We start from the raw sequence: 16,937 nt of genomic DNA on the forward strand, positions 1-16,937 counted from the left end.
CAAACACATGGATTAATTTCTAGTGCTGTGTTTATCCTCTAACTTGCATTTGCTGGGCACAGTAATCAATTTCTTTACTGTTCCACAAACACATTTCACAGGTTATAAAGTTTACTTTTGTTTTCAATCCTGGGACAGTAAAGTACCCACTGCTGTCATTCCATAAACAGCATAAGAAAACATTGTGAAAAAAAATCCTAATATACAATTAGTCCTGTTATTTCTAAAAGCACAGAACTTAACTTTTCAGGGACCATACTCCGAGGCTCATCTACTCAATTAAGGATATAAGGATTTACACTGCATTGCAATTGTCTTAGACTTCAGCTCCAAAGACTAGTGCTAATCCTCAAGGGTTAAACTGAACTGGTATGAAGGAGGTAAGTGATGATGTCCTTCTCTTTTAGCCCCTAATTTCTACATAATTTAAATATTCATTTACAAAAGAAAATTAAAGCTCTTGTGGTTGCAAAAGAAGCCCTCAAAATGCAAAACAGTGCACTGCAGTCTTACTGGCCTTGTCTGCACTAAATTTTCAGCACTTCCCATGTTGACCTGGTACCTGTTGGTAGTAATAGTGAAAACATGACTGTAGAACAGGTGCTGGCCAGTAAAAAGCAGTAGTGAAAATATCTATGCCTGGACTGCCCTAGTGCTTGTGTAAACAGGTTCTGAATGAACTCTCCCCTGACAGCTAGTTGGGGAGGGGAAAGACTTCAGGAGTATACTGCATTTACATGAACACACCTACTCTATATAGGTATCTAGCAGACAGGAGTTGTGTAGCTCCAAGTGATCAACTTTGGCTGGTGTTGGGTTTCAAATCACTTTAGTACTGAATGCAGGGGTAGTGAAATGCTGTTATCAGTGTTGTTGTCTTTACTGTATGAGTAAAGGGGAGCAGAACTGTACTTAACCTGTCCCAAATGAGGTGGTCACCCTCAGCTGAAAAGACGTCGTTAAGCCAGGGACTCAAATGCCAGACCCCATGAAAGCAGAGAGAGGTGGGGACAAGTGTACCAGCCAGGAGGTGTGGACACTCCCTAAGGGTCCCCAGTCTGGTTTAACCTGTTCCTCCCCACTGTTCAGAGCTAAATAGGCTTCATTAGGAGCCTTTTGTTATTTTAAGTGCTGAAATCACTTATGGTAGGACAGTGTTTCTGCCCAGCCTGATGAGAGCTAAAAATCACTAAAAGCTGACAATCACTAAGGGGCTGACCTACAGAGGTCCCAGCAGAGAGGCAGGTGGCAGCAGAAGATGACTGATGGGAGCGGCGAGCAGGTGGCTGGATGGCAGAGTGAGCAAGGTGTCTTTTATCCCTTCCCCCACTGCCATGATGGGTGGAGAATTCATGCAGATGCACCTCTGAACTCTGGGTCTTTACTGACCAGGGACAACAACTGTGAGTGGGGTGTTATGGGCGGGGCGGGGTGGGGGAGGAAGCACATTACAAGAACTTTGGTGTTGGATTCAAGAACCTGAGGCAAAAGACATGGCCCAGTGTACTCAGGGGTGGGTGTTTTGCTCCTTGCTTTTTATGTTTATGAATCCTGCTTGTGCTGTTTTCCCTGATTAATGCTAGGTTACTTTTATTAAAGAAAAAACTTTTTCCACCTTGGATTCTGTGCTTGCGAGAGGAGAAGTATTGCCTCTTAGAGGCGCCCACAGGGTAGCGTGTAATTTTTCCAGGTTACTTGGGGGGTGGGGGGAAGCTGAGCCAGTTCTGTGTTATATTGTTGAAAAGGCACCCCTAGATATTGAACCTAGCCATTCTTGCTGCCCAGTTCAACTGGCAGAAGGGTTACACTTGTACCATTGCTACCCTGGTGGAGCTGTATTTAAATTTTCAGGAGTGCTGAAAATTCCCATGGCAAATACAGTCTCTGGATCTGCAGACAGATAGACAAACAACAGCTTTGAGAGAAATAATCTGTTCTTAGAGACCTATGTACTGTACATAAGATGGCAGAGAGAGGAAGCAAGAGAATTGCCATGATGGTGGAATGTAAGGGTCACTAGGGCCTTACCTACACTTAAAAGCTTTTCCCCAGTAAATCTATAACTGGTTCAACCCTCCTAGTGTAGACACAGTTATACTCGCAAAAAAATGCTTCTGAAGGTATAGCTTATTCCAATTTGGCAAGCAAAATAAGCCATATCGACAAAAGTACTTTTGAGCTGGTATAACTTTATCTGTGCTAGAGCCTTTGCTGGCATAGCTATATCAGAATAAAATAAAATAAATAATAATAAATCAATCAATCACTCCCCTAACTGACATAGGTATGCCAGTAAAATGTTTACGTATAGATCAGGCTCACGTCTGACATACAATCTAAACTTTGATCCACAGGAAAATATGTAGAGAACAGAGAAGAGCAGATTCACAATATGAATGACAGAAGGCGAGTGTAAGCATTTACTTATGCCTTTGAGTCCATGAACTTCCAAGATCTCAAAACACTTTACAAACATTAATTAAGCAAGCCTCATAGCATCCCTCTGACCAATGGAGAACAGCCACGAAGTGGTCAGTTGACTTGCCCAAGGTCATAGAGTGTCCTCAATGACACAGCTGTGAGCAGAAAGCAATTCTCCTAGATCCTGATCTATGCTCTTGCCATTAGATCACACATCATAAAATATTAAACATAATTTTGTTCTCTATGAAGGTAAGAGGAATATAGCTACTCTGAGTCCAAAATAAGAGACATTACCAATCCAATCCCAAGAGGGGTAGCTCAGTGGTTTGAGCATTGGCCTGCTAAACCCAGGGTTGTGAGTTCAATCCTTGAGGGGTCCACTTAGGGATCTGGGGCAAATCAAATCAGTACTTGGTCCTGGTAATGAAGGCAGGGGGCTGGACTCGATGACCTTCAAGGTCCCTTCCAGTTCTAGGAGAATAGGATTCAGATAAGATGCACGTTTAATAATATTGTTTATCAAGCAGAACAGAATGGGGATCCTGAAATTCTGAAATATCCATTAAGTATGACTTTAATATTCTCAGATGTTATACACCGATAAAATTACTTGAAATATCTGCACCTTAAAGTTTAAATATCAAAAAAAAATTGTGTATCAACCCAGAAATATTCTAGTCAATGCTGAAGTCTTGAAATATAGGAGTACTGTGTAAAAACAAAATGTCTCAACATTTTAGCTGATTGAAAGAAAGTTAATAACACAGACTTTCATTTACCTTGAGTTTATTACTGTCTGTACAGTATTTCACACTGATGGCAGCAATAAAATATAAAATTTCACTTGCCTTTATTGTGGAAGGTTCTTTTCTTATTGGCTATCCCTCTTTCCACCTCAGCACCTTTCCACCACTGATAACTGCCAGATTGGCCTTTTTCTTGTCGCAATGCATACTCAGAAGGAGACGATTATCCTGGTGCATGGTAGCAAAGGAAGGTGGGAAAGGTACCAGGACTTAATTGAGCCTTCACCAAAAGATTTCATTTTTTCCCCTCTACTTACCCCTATACCTTCCTTTGACCCAGAACATTCCTGTTTCCTGCTACGCAAATCTCTAGGCCCCTATATCAACAAACCACCCTCAGACGACACTTCAAACAAGTACAGAAGTGAAGTCAGAAAGCTGACTCATCCTCCTCCTGCCAAGAGAGGCAACCAGTGCAAAGGATTCCACCCCACGTCTTCCAGTGCTGCAAACACATGACAGTCCAAACATCTGCTGACCCAGTAACAAGAATCTAAATTCAAAAATATGCAAAGCTATCAGCAAGGATGTGCCATCTCCTCAACAGTATGAAAGGGGAAACCTAACAGACACTTAACAACTGGAAGATGGAAAGATGCAACCATCAGCAAACAGTTGCAGAAAGGCCACATTAGGGCAATAGCTACTTGGTTCTGTAGCATTTAAAGCCACTCTGGGAAAGCACCACCACTAGGCATTTTACGCCCAAGGCGAGCATATTTGCACCCCCTAATGTTTTGGTTTGTTTTTTGTCAGAGGGTGAACATATTTCCCTAAACTGAAAACAGGACAGCAGGTAAGCGGCGACCCCAGGCAGCCTGACATCACCACTGGCCTGAGCCCTGCCATCTCATTTTTCCATCCCTGCAGCTTTGCTCCCTTGGCAGCTGCCCCGCTCACTCTGCCATGGTTACGGCCCTGCTCTGGGGAAAAAAGTGCTTATAACCCTACACTGGGAAAAATTAATAGGGACCAAGAAGTCAACAAGGAAGGTGCTTCCAGGGAATAAGTTGCTTAGGTATTATGCCCTTCACTGGTTTATCGCATCATTTTTAGGGTATATCTCACAAATTTTAAAAAGCCATATTTGAGCTCAGACACTATCAGCATCCTTAAACAGGTTGTCTCCTTATTTGTTTCCAGCTTATGCAATTAATTTATATTACAATCTCTAACTCATATATATGGTGCCAACAAACCATGGATAATGGATTGCTGGGTTTTCATTTTTAAAAAGGGAGCTAAACAATACAAGAATGGTTACTAGTCACATATTTTGTTCCATTCGTATTGATATTTTTTACATTAGCATTAATTGTTTTTCTTTCTTTCCTGGGTCCTAATATGAAGTATGGATTGGCAGTGGCAAAAAACCAAACACACACAGGAGTGCTGTTCACCTCATAAGAAGTGTGAGTTCAAGAGTGGAAATAATACCATGGTAAGGACAATGATTATTGTCACATGATCTGTTTTTTCCCCTTGCAAAATGAAACAAGACTCTTCATTTATTCATGTAAGAGTGGCAGAGATCTATACTCAGGAATACAAAGAAAGTTAAACCAATTTATCTTCATGCAAATAAGATGATTTCATTAGTCTAATATCTGATTAGGACGACCAGGTGTCTGGTTTTCGACCAGAACAGCGGGTCGAGAAGGGACCCTAGAGGCTCTGGTCAGCACCGCCAACTGGGCCGTTAAAAGTCCAGCTGGTGGTTCTGCAGCGCTAAAGCAGGCTGTCCTGTCTGGCACCGCGGTGTGCCCCAGAAGCGGCCTGTAGGTTTGGCTCCTAAGCAGGGGGGCCACGGGGCTCCACATGCTGACCCCGCCCTGAGCACTGGCTCTGAACTCCCATTGGCTGGTTCCCAGCCAATGGGAGCTGGGGGAGGGGGCAGTGCCTGTGGGCAAGAGCAGCACATGGAGCCTCCTGGCCTCCCCGCCTAGGACCTGGACCTGCTGGCTGCTTCTGGGGCACGCACAGCATGGTGCCAGGACAGGCAGGCAGCCTGCCTTAGCCCCCTCACTGCGCCACTGACCAGGAGCCACCCAAGGTCAGCCTCCGCCCCAACTCCCAACTGCCTGCCCCAGCCCTGAGCCCCCCCAAAACCTGGAGCCCCCTCCTGCATCCCAAACCTCTCTTCCCCAGCCCCACCTCAGAGCTTGCATCCCCATCCCAGAGCCCTCACTTCCCATGTGCCCCAACTCGCAGGCCTCTTCCACACCCTGAACCCCTCATCCCCAGTCCCACCCAGAGCCCTCACCCCCTCCCACACTCCAACCCCCACCTCAACCCACAGCCCCCTCCTGCACTCCAAATCCCTTGGCCCCATCCCCCAGCCTGGAGTCCCCTTCTGCACCCCAAACCCCTCATCCCCCCTCAGGGATAGCTCAGTGGTTTGAGCATTGGCCTCCTAAACCCAGGCTTGTGAGTTCAATCCTTGAGGGGGCCACTTAGGGATCTGGGGCAAAATCAGTACTTCATCCTGCTAGTGAAGGCAGGAGCTGGACTTGATGACCTTTCAAGGTCCCTTGCAGTTCTAGGAGATAGGATATCTCCACTAATTCATTAATTCATCCCCAGCCCCACCCCAGAGCCAGCACCTCCAGCCAGAGCCCTCACCCATTTCCACACCCCAACTCCCTGCCCCTAGCCCAGAGCCCCCTACCGCACCCTGAACCCCTCATTTCTGGCCCCACCTGGGGCCTGCACCCCCAGTTAGAGCCCTCACCCCCTCCTGCACCCCAACCCCCTGCCTCAGTCCAGTGAAAGTGAGTGAGGGTGGGGGAGAGCAAGCCACCAAGGGAGGGGGAAATGTAGTAAGCAGGGGGTGGGGCCTCGGGTGTTCGGTTTTGTGCGACTAGAAAGTTGGCAACCCTATATATGATAAGGGTTCTATCAACTTAAACCTTTATCCAAAACTCCCACTCAAATCCCTTTTCTCTAGGATGTTCTATTTGCATCTGAACAGCAGACAAAGTGCAATTCCCGGCACTGATCCTGATAGGCATTAGTCTCAGGATCTATCTCTTGTGGGAAGTTTAATAACTGCCACCTTTACAATAAATATCAAACACACAGCTTCTGATGGTTGTAAACTATTTATAAAATGTAATCAGTGTCAGAAATTGAAAGAGGTTTGGCTCTGAATACTCTTTCCACATGTAACTGCATTGGAACAGCAACAGCTTCAGAAAGAAATGCGCAGTACCTAATAGCAAAACTGGAGTTGCTGTTGAAGTACTGCCACAAAATGCACCACAGTACCTCATAAGCACTGCACAGGACCATTAGTACTAGCGTGTGACTCTAAACAACCAAACACAGAGCCAAATAAATGTTATCATTGCTTCATTTCTCCAAACTCTGTAATAGTTGCTTTTTCAACATTTTATTTGAAATTTAACCCACATGACAGAGATCTAAAAACCAGCTATTTGTTGGTGCCCTATCTAACTATCTTTTCATAAATCTGAAGAATGGAAAAATCTTTGAGATTATTTTTGCAGATCCCCAAGATTTACTGGGAAAACCTGAAATTTAAAAACACTACATATGTGAGAAACCAATTTCTGAACACTGACAGGGTCTCTCTTTAAAGAAACATACAACATGATATAACAACAGATAAACACCAACCTCAGAACTGCTGTAGGCAGCTCTCTATACTACAACACAAACTACAACATTATCAGTAACAATCTGGTAGCTCAACCTAGCCTGGGAATGATCAGTGTGGCTCTGTCCTTTCCTCTCTCACACTTCTTGTCTACGCCTAGTTCCTCTGCTGCTGCTCTGTTGTATTCTCACTACTGAACAGCAAGCTTGTGGCTTCGGTGGTAACTGAACCCCTTCCCTCACTGGTACCCTACCGCTAGCTATTGTTGGCTGGTGGGATTGTGACATTAAAGGTACCTGTAAATCTGCTAGTCACTACTCTCCCCTCCTTTGTCACCACCATTGGTAGGCACCACCTCTGCAGACATTTTATTTTCAGCCACCTAAATAATACAGCTTTCTCCAGGATAGCTTTTAAAAGGTGTGTGGTTAGTACATGTTAGCTAACACTAGGATTAGCTAAAGGACAGCCCATGCTTTAACCCAACCAGTTTATCACATGTTAAAGTGTATGCTGCCTTGTCTATGCTATACTTTTAGAAAGTGTTAAGTGTTCACTAACGCAGTCTAACACCACACCTTTAAGTCCTACTTTAGACAAAGCCTATGAGAGACTTTTCATAGAGCTACTAATTTCCCTTCCTGAAATAAAATGGTAGTGCTGCTGAAAAATGCATCCACTTTCATCCCTGTGTGTCAGTCTGACTCTACATTCAAATCTCATACTCTGCTGTCATAGATACCCTCGCTTATTCTCAACCTCTCAGATCCCCGTATTTAATTTCAGCATTTCATTTTCTAATTGCAAATACTCTGTACTCTAAGGTGAGAAGACAGCAAGCAAGGTTGCTTCATGTCCTACAATCAAATCTAGATTTTAGAGTGATTGTATTTTCCAGGCACCAAATTGTAATAAGTAGCCACTCTGACGATAACAGAGTTTTACTGCTCTTCTTTTTTAATTGTATACTGTTCTGTTATCAGTGTCACCAGCTGTACACTTTTCTTTTTTTTTTTTTTTTTTTTGAGGGGGATGGAGACACCGTTTTTTCCTTCAGTCATTTTCTTGTTGTCCTGTTCCAAGCATTCCAAATTACCTCTTCCAGGGGGAGATCATCCCCTGACTGGCTGATAGCAAATTTTTTATTTTGTTTTGTTGATGGAAATTCAGCACAACATAGAGAGGGGAGCAGATTAACAGCAGTAGAGAACTAATGTTAAATTATTTAGCAGTGAGATAACAAGCCTGATCCTGCAAGCACTAAGCACTCCCAATTCCCTCTGAATTCGGGTTATACCAAAGTCAGTCTATTGAAGTCAATGGGAATTGAGGGTACTCAGTATCTCACAGAATCAGGTTTAAAATTCTTCCCTATGTCTGGTAAGTGTTTGAAATAGTGGAGCATCTGATCACTTTACTCTCTCTATGGTGATCATCGATGTTATACTTTAAGCACAAGCAAACTGTTGGCCATTCTAGCAGACAGAACTTTCACCTTCTTTCATGTTCAATCAGCACTGGATTTCTTCTGAACTAACTCTACCTAACCATAGCATACATCCACATACACTACTACTCCTGGGGGAATTCTGCGCCACTGCGCAATACAGAATTTGTGCAGAAATTAATGTTGTGTGCGCAGCATTTCCTTCCCTCCCCGCCCCCCCAGAAATGGACTGCAGAGCTGCTGGCAGCCACTAGGGGCTGCTGGACCTGGCAGAGCCCAGCTTGCACATAGAAGACACTGCCGGGGGAAGGGGAGGGAGCTGGAGGGTTCCCAGCAGCTGCGGTTCCCAGCAAGCCCTGAAGGAAGGATGTGGTGTGCAGGAAACTCCATGCAAGCCCAGGTTCGAGCATCAGGCTGTTTCTCCCTCTGAATTCCTTGGCTCTGAGGCGGGTAGGGGGCATGAGTGTCTGGGCTGGTGGGAGGTGCCCCACAGCTGGCCTCTGGAGGGGAGGGGAGGGGCGGGGACAGAGAAACAGGAACTGTGTTATCATAGGGGTTTCTTTAACTTTCTACTCCTGGGGGAATTTTGTGTGTGTCTGTATTGTTACAGACATACGGACTGACAGGTATTTTGAAATAAATTATCAAAATAATTTAAACTGATGTGATTTTATAGTGTTATTTTGACAAATAAAATATGCAAATTTGGCAGAATTTTAAAATATTGTGCACAGAATTTTAAATCTTTAGCACAGAACTCCCCCAGGAGTAACATTATAAATGTCAATCATAAGAAAGTTATAATTAACAGCAATGAACTTTGAACTTGCAGCTGTAGACTGAAAATAAATGCAACTTGTAGGGGAAAAAAAAACAGGTTTACCAAGAAAAGTAAGTTAATAAAAAAAATTTCTCTGCTGTGGCTGAATCTACACTGATTTTTCATGTTAAGATTATTTGAAACAACAAAGATGAATCAAGTCATTAGACAGGGCTATATCATTTTCAGTTCTGCATTGGGTTAGTCTCAAATTACACTGAAGGTCTATTTCAAACTAAGTTCAATTAAACTTAGAGCCACTGATAAATCATTTGCCTTCCCTACTGGATTGAATTCATAAGCCATTTTTACATTATAGTAATAGGATACATCTGTAAAATTTCTATACTTATCTGGGCTTTTGTATTCACTTTGTTGATGATGGCTGCAAACCCATTTCAGCTACCCCCAAGCCTTTCAACAGAACACACTAAGTTAAACTCAAGAGAATAATTAGAGCCCTGGATCTTACAACCTATGATATAATCCCTCTTGTTTTAGAAGCTGTTTCTGTAATATTTAAAAACAAGCTACTGACTCATCCTTACCTTTGATAATGTTTTTGCAGATTATGGGATCTACTGATGGATGACAAGTTTAATTGGACTTCTAATTATTTTCTTACCCAGTTCTTCATCTGTCAACAGGCTTTTTTCCTTCTATTCCACAATGGCATATTTCACACCAAAAGCCTGCTTTTTTACTATTTCATGTTGGGATATGCAAACAGACACAGATACTAAGCAATTATGACATGCATTTCCCACAGTCCTTATTGCATGAATGTTACAAACATACCATGCAGTCTGAATTTCAAGCACCATCTCATTCAACTCATTTTTTACGGCTTTTTGACTGCCTGTTGTGCATTAAAAAAAAAAAACATGGAAAACTGAGAGGTGAATTAAAGAAAAACTAAGAGGTAACGCTACTGTCAAGAGTGATGACAACTAGTAAACTATCCTGATTACAGTGGAAAACAAAATCCTATTCTCATCTGGCAAGCATTCTTTTGCCTTTAGATGAGGAGTCAGAATTAGCCCTGTTAACAGCTCTGAACTCTGATATAGAAATCAGGGGCAACAGTTGTTAAAAATGCAAAACAAAAGTTCAAATATGGGGGGATACTTGAAAATGTATTATGAAAACTACTGTGCAATGGAAAAATGTCCTGAAATTATTTTCCTGTTTGTTTATAAAGAGCAATTCAGTTTTTACTGACAAAGAAAACAGGAAGCCTCAAAAAATAACCTGCTGTAAAATACATAGCAAAGAACAAAAGTAATTGGTCAGTTCCTCAGCTGTTGTAATTCAATGTAGGTCCACTGAAGTCGTAGTATTTCATGAAGTTTAAATCTGATTTTTCTAGTGTAAAATGCATATAGGACAACGGTGATATTCGGCCACCACACAAGCACTTTTTGCACTGAGTAGGGTAACTGTATTACACTATCTAGAGACCCAATCCTGCAAAACTTTATTCACCCAAATAGTCTCAATTACCTAAATAAGTGCTCACACAAGTAAAAGCAGCTCAGGTTTGTAAGACCTAATTCAGCAAACCCCTACATAAATGTAATGGTCAGGCCATGTCTAAACTAGCCAGAGAAACTCTGCTATCACCTTGATAATAAGAGCTATAAGTGGTGGTTCTGTTTTTTTTTGAGACTACACAGTTTTGCAGAAGGCATTGCTAACATGACTTCCATGCTCAGTAGATACAAGGCTACAATGCATTCTATAGTTCCCAAAATCTTGACAGAAAGATAACTAAATTTAGGGGACAAATGCTGTAGTTTTTACTCAAGCAAAACTTCCATTAAAGTCAATGAGAGATTTTCCTGAGGAAGGACTAAGGACGGTAGATAAAAATTAGGGCTATTAAACTGCGATTAATCACAGTTAACTCACATGAGTAACTCAAAACACTTCAAATATATTCATTTCAATTACAACAGAGAACACAAAGTGCACAGTGCTCACTTTATATTATTATTGTTGATTACAAATATTTGCAGTGTAAAAATGATAAACAAAAGTAACAGTATTTTTCAATTCATCTCATACAAGTACTGTAGTGCAATCTCTATCGTAAAAGTGCAATTTACAAATGCCAATTTTTTTATTACATAACTGCACTCAAACACAAAACAATGTAAATCTTTAGTCTACAAGTACACTCAGTCCTACTTCTTTTCAGCCAATTGCTAAGAGAAACAAGTTTATTTACATTGACAGGAAATAATGCTGCCCACTTCTGATTTACAATGTCACCAGAAAGTGAGAACAGGCATTTGCATGGCACTTTTGTAGCGGCATTGCAAGGTATTTACGTGCCAGATATGCTCAACATTCATATGTCCCTTCATGCGTCAGCCATGCTTCCATGCAGATGATGCTCATTAAAAAAATAATGCATTAATTAAATTTGTGACTGAACTCCTTGGGGGGAAATTGTAGGTCTCCTGCTCTGTTTTATCTGCATTCTGACATGTATTTCATGTTATAGCAGTCTCGAATGATGACCCAGCACGTTTGTTTTAAGAACACCTTCACAGCAGATTTGACAAAACGCGAAGAAGATACCAATGTGAAATTTCTAAAGATAGCTACAGCACTCAGCCCAAGATTTAAGATAGGTTTATTTAATTAAAAAAATTAAAATGCCATTTGTGCATTTTAATTTAATTTCCATCCAAATAGAGCTTGACACAAACCACAAGTAAAAAATTAATCTAGTAAATAAGAAATGCATCATTCACCATTTTCTAACATAATGTAAAATACGGAAAATTAAAGATCTGAATAAATTTAAGTCAAGCAATATAATTGCTTAAATTGATGTATATAGATATAGCGTATCCTCCTGTTTAGCAAAAAGAAGGCCCCTTCCAGTTCACCCAGCTGCAAAATGGGTACCAAATCCATTGGGTTAGGGCAGTCAGATATGATCCTGGCCACATCACTCCCTTGTGTACCATTGGCTATGAAAATGACATGCCTTAACAATGTTTCCCCCCCCCCCATTGGCTTGGGGGAACTTTGACTGACTAAAACATGTTGATTTGCAACTAAATATAATGGTTGTCAGTTTTCTTTAGGAAAATAACTAAAAAAAGTATAAATGCAAAACACGATTAAAATTGACCCTGGGACTAAGAACTGCAGGAGTCAGTCATGGTAACTCCAGATAGTAAATCCGTTCTTTTTCTTCAGTTAAGCCTTTTAATATTAAAAGGAAAAGAAAAAAGTTTTGTTGCTTACCATTTGCCTTCTGTTCTCTACCAGGTTGATTCCAATAATCCCTAGGAAAGATCCAAAGCCAAGCTAAGGCAAAGGATAAAAAAAAGAAACACACCCGGTCATCTTATTTGGCAACATACAAGCATGTCACAATATTTAAGGTGAGATGTTGGGCAAATAAACCAACTAAAACAATTTGTGAGAAACAGCAAAATATTTGGTATAAAATTATTACTGGCCAGAAATCATGTGATGCAACAGGGAACAATCAGAATGGGAATTTTCTAATATTTTAGCAGTTCCAGGGTGGCCAACTTTGCCTTCTTTATTCAAGGCAAATCTTCCCATTGGTGTCAATGTGGAGTTTGAGGCAAGAAAATACAAACAATAGTCATCAATGTTCAATAACACAGGTACTGATATTACTGTAAGTAATTTTTATGTCTATTTTAAAGCAACAATAAATTATATAGAAAAATAAGGCACTTCACATTTGTTCTACCCATGGTTGTATTATAGAAGTATACATATTTAGAACACCTTCTTTGAAATGCCATTATGAAACTGCAAGAGTCAACTGCAACTTCTTCAGCAAATAGATGTGTTATTTTAATGCAAGTCCCCCCAAATTCTAATGTTTACCCTTTTTTTAAAAAATTGCAAAATATTGCAGGTCCTAAGAAAAAGATGTTTTTAAATCGCTAAAGAGTACAGTGTTTCTCATACCGTACATCCCACAGCAAACAGCCACACCTGCAGCAGGTACAGCTGCACCACTAGCGGGAAGAGAGGGAGAATGAAGTTCAGCTAGAGTTACCCCTTCCTCACAGGATAGGTCTACATTGCAGCAGGAAGGTGTGATTCCAAGCACTGGTGGACAGGCTGGCACTAGCTTAGCTTGAGCTAGCATCCTAAAAATAGCAGCATGGCCATCGTGGCACCGGTCACAGCTTGGGCTAGCCATCCATGCTTGGACCAAGTGGTGGGCAGGCTTGGACTTGGGTGGTTACCCCAAGTCTCTGCCAGTCGAAACATCCACACTGCCATTTTTAGGCACTAGCTCGAGCTGAGCTAGCATGAGTCTTTCTACTTGTGCTGGGAATCACATCTCCCAGCTGCAGTGGAGAAATACCCTCAAAGCCAGAATTGTACAGGACATCCCCCACTCCTGGGAGGAACCAGCCAGAAGCAAACATGGAGGCAAGTGCAGCAGCACAACTGAACCATGAGGGGAGGGAGGATGGGGAAATAAAACTCAGCCAGGGTTACCCCTTCCAACCAGATCCCATCTTGAACCAGACCGACACCAGGGCCCATGTGGGATTGGAAAAAAGAGAAATTCCTGGGAGGAGCCAACCAGAGACCAGCCAGCAACGAACACAGAAGCAGCTGCAACAGGAACCTCTAATGAGGTCATCAGGCTCTTTCCCCAGATTTTACTCTGGACATCCTTTCTCTTGTGTTGGTTGGCTGTTTACTTCTGCATGGTCACTTTACCTCATCCGCATGCCACCTTCCCTCCATACCTTCTTTTCTTACTCCCCCACTTCAGAGTCTCCTCTCCCTGCCTTTTGGTTCATCTTTGGTTCATCAGTCCCTTTTTAACAGCCCCTACCCACACCCCATCATGGGAAAAAACAAGATGGATGGATGGATGGATAAACAAACAAACGCCACAAAAAAAAATAATCATGGCACAGACATGGAGTTTGTAAGCCATCACAATGTTCCCACTGTTTGTTTGTCAAATCCCATATCTGCCTTGTCTAGTCAGATAGTGAGCTCTCTGAGGCAGGGGCTGTCTCCCCAATGCCAGGCACAATGGGGCTCCCATCTCAGTTAGTCGCTAGGTGCTACTGTAATAAACAAAATAATAATTAACAACACACAAAGCATTTACAGAAGGTGAGAGGGGAAGCTGTTAGGGGTTCTTTTGGTTGGTTGTTTTGCTGGTGGGTCTTTTTGTTTGTTTGTTTTTTGAACAAGCTCTGGGTCTGATCCTACAAGCTGCTTGACACAGGTGGAACCCAGAGCCAATGCAGAGCTCCATAAACTTCAGTGAAACTTCATGTGAGCACAAAGGTCTTCCTACATTCAGCCATCTGCAGGATCAGGGCCACTAGCATTGATAATTAATATAAACTAAAGATGTAGATAAAGGGAATTTTCCAATAATGGAGTAAATTACTAAGTCCTTAGTCCTTCAAATACTTATGCACACATAAGAACATAAGAATGGCCATACTGGGTCAGACCAAAGGTCCATCCAGTCCAGTATCCTGTCTGCCGACAGTGGCCAATACCAGGTGCCCCAGAGGTAGTGAACCTAACAGGTAATGATCAAGTGATCTCTCTTCTGCCATCCATCTCCACCCTCTGACAAACAAAGGCTAGGGACACCATTCCTTACCCATCCTGGCTAATAGCCATTAATGGACTTAACCTCCATGAATTTTTCTAGTTCTCTTTTAAAACCTCTTATAGTCCTCGCCTTCACAACCCCCTCAGGCAAGGAGTTCCACAGGTTGACTGTGCGCTGTGTGAAGAAGAACTTCCTTTTATTTGCTTTAAACCTGCTGCCCATTAGTTTCATTTGGTGGCCCCTAGTTCTTATATTATGGGAACAAGTAAATAACTTTTCCTTATCCACTTTCTCCACATCACTCATGATTTTATATACCTCTATCATATCCCCCCTTAATCTCCTCTTTTCCAAGCTGAAAAGTCCTAGCCTCTTTAATCTCTCCTTATATGGGACCTGTTCCAAACCCCTAATCATTTTAGTTGTCCTTCTCTGAACCTTTTCTAATGCCAGTATATCTTTTTTGAGATGAGGACACCACATCTGTATGCAGTATTCAAGATGTGGGTGTATCATGGATTTATATAAGGGCAATAAGATATTCTCTGTCTTATTCTCTATCCCTTTTTGAATGTTTCCTAACATCCTGTTTGCTTTTTTGACTGCAGCTGCACACTGCGTGGACGTCTTCAGAAAACTATCCACGATGACTCCAAGATCTCTTTCCTGATTAGTTGTAGCTAAATTAGCTATTGTATGTTGTATGTACAGTTGGGGTTATGTCTTCCAATGTGCATAACTTTACATTTATCTGCATTAAATTTCATTTGTGATTTTGTAGCCCAATCACTTAGTTTTGTGAGATCTTTTTGAAGTTCTTCACAGTCTGCTTTGGTCTTAACTATCTTGAGCAGTTTCGTATCGTCTGCAAACTTTGCCACCTTACTGTTTACCCCTTTCTTCAGATCATTTATGAATAAGATTGGTCCTAGGACTGACCCTTGGGGAACACCACTAGTTACCCCTCTCCATTCTGAAAATTTACCATTTATTCCTACCCTTTGTTCCCGGTCTTTTAACCAGTTCTCAATCCATGAAAGGATCTTCCCTCTTATCCCATGACAACTTAATTTACATAAGAGCCTTTGGTGAGGGACCTTGTCAAAGGCTTTCTGGAAATCTAAGTTCACTATGTCCACTGGATCCCTCTTATCCACATGTTTGTTGATCCCTTCAAAGGACTCTAATAGATTAGTAAGACATGATTTCCCTTTTGCCCAACAATTTATGTTCTTCTATGTGTCTGACAATTTTATTCTTTACTATTGTTTCAACTAATTTGCCCGGTACTGACGTTAGACTTACTGGTCTGTAACTGCCGGGATCACCTTAGACCCCTTTTTAAATATTGGCGTTACATTAGCTATCTTCCAGTCACTGGGTACAGAAGCTGATTTAAAGGACAGGTTACAAACATAGTTAATAGTTCCACAATTTCATATTTGAGTTCTTTCAGAACTCTTGGGTGAATGCCATCTGGTGCCGGTGACTTGTTACTGTCAAGTTTATCAATTAATTCCAAAACCTCCTCTAGGAACACTTCAATCTGTGACAATTTCTCAGATTTGTCACCTACAAAGGACTGCTCAGGTTTGGGAATCTCCCTAACATCCTCAGCCGTGAAGACTGAAGCAAAGAATTCATTTAGTTTCTCTGCAATGACTATCATCTTTAAGTGTTCCTTTTGTATCTCGATTGCCCAGGGGCCCCACTGGTTGTTTAGCAGGCTTCCTGCTTTTGATGTGCTTAAAAAACATTTTGTCATTACTCCTTTTTGGCTTTTCTTATTACATTTTTACACTTAGGAGCATAAACACTGCCAAATTTTCTATTTACCTCACTAGGATTTGACTTCCACTTTTTAAAAAGATGCCTTTTTATCTCTCACTGCTTCTTTTACATGATTAAGCCAAGCCATGGTGGCTCTTTTTTAGTTCTTTTACTGTGTTTTTTAATTTGGCGTATACATTTTAGTTGGACCTCTATTATGGTGTCTTTGAAAAGTGTCCACGCAGCTTGCAGGGATTTCACTTTAGTCACTGTACCTTTTAATATCTATTTAACTAACCTCATTTTTGCATAGTTCCTCTTTCTTACTTTCACACAAGTAAATTTTATGCATGTTAGAAGTAGTCTCAGTAGTGCTAAGAGAACTGGGGGCTTAAGTCATTTTGCATAATATTTTTTAAAAAGACCAAAGTCACTTGAGCTAAGCT

General features: G+C 41.6%; 1 protein-coding gene across 3 annotated transcripts in view; it reads right to left on the minus strand.

Annotated features, from left to right (window-relative positions):
- Nucleotides 1-16,937, minus strand: part of TMEM255B (transmembrane protein 255B) — a 120,420-nt gene that overhangs the window by 92,064 nt on the left and 11,419 nt on the right. For all 3 annotated transcript variants that reach the window (XR_004644032.1, XM_034758109.1, XM_034758108.1), the window contains exon 3: nt 12,381-12,443. Coding sequence is in view for 2 of the 3 variants with exons in the window: in XM_034758109.1 (XP_034614000.1) it covers nt 12,381-12,443 (63 nt within the window). In the remaining variant the exon portion in view is untranslated. The remainder of the gene's footprint in view (nt 1-12,380; nt 12,444-16,937) is intronic.

The sequence above is a fragment of the Trachemys scripta genome, chromosome 1, assembly GCF_013100865.1.
Source record: "Trachemys scripta elegans isolate TJP31775 chromosome 1, CAS_Tse_1.0, whole genome shotgun sequence".
In the NCBI taxonomy this organism is placed as follows: Eukaryota; Metazoa; Chordata; order Testudines; family Emydidae; genus Trachemys; species Trachemys scripta.